General features: G+C 49.2%; 1 protein-coding gene across 1 annotated transcript in view; it reads right to left on the bottom strand.

The window, feature by feature from the left end:
* TNMD (tenomodulin) overlaps positions 1-591 on the bottom strand; it is a 9,000-nt gene that overhangs the window by 4,637 nt on the left and 3,772 nt on the right. The window contains exon 3 of the mRNA XM_010137721.1: positions 387-527. Coding sequence (XP_010136023.1) covers positions 387-527 — 141 coding nt within the window. The remainder of the gene's footprint in view (positions 1-386; positions 528-591) is intronic.

The raw sequence follows: 591 nt of genomic DNA, 5'->3' as shown, positions 1-591 counted from the left end.
CCTACAAATTTTAATTAGGTTTCAGAGAGAGCCTACAACATTGTCATGAGGTTTTAATGCTCTCCAGACAGACAAATGTACTGGGCTCGGGTAGATTTATGATGATTGCGTTCCTTTGCAAGGGTAAATCCAATAACTAGGTCTTGCTTTTAGGATGTATTTCACTGGAACTAAACTATTAAATAACAGTGGAAGCTTATGTAGACACACATCTCCTTTCCTTTCAGAGCACCCCCAGAGAGCCTGCATCTGGGCATCGCTTTCCCTGATGCAGTCAGGAATCATCCTGGGGCTTGCTCCAGCGAGCTCGTGGTGTCCTAAGGAATCCCCCTGGTCCTGCTGCAAGACCGCAGGAAGGATTCTGGGACAAACCCTGCCGCACTCACGTTTTTGAAGTCATGGATCTCCAGGATTTCCTCGCTGCCGTTCCCACTCCTGAAGGTCTCCGTCCTGGCCAGGGGGTCGATCTCCATCACAATCTTCTTCTTCTCACCGTGGCTGAAGAATGTGTGTTCCATGTCATAAATCTGTGGGGGCCGAAACCAAACAGGAGTTGGCTCATTTCACACGCTGTCTGGTGGGTGAGCAGGC

Source organism: Buceros rhinoceros, unplaced genomic scaffold, assembly GCF_000710305.1.
Source record: "Buceros rhinoceros silvestris isolate BGI_N320 unplaced genomic scaffold, ASM71030v1 scaffold19840, whole genome shotgun sequence".
Taxonomy (NCBI): Eukaryota; Metazoa; Chordata; class Aves; order Bucerotiformes; family Bucerotidae; genus Buceros; species Buceros rhinoceros.
This window is presented reverse-complemented; position numbering and strand designations above follow the sequence as displayed.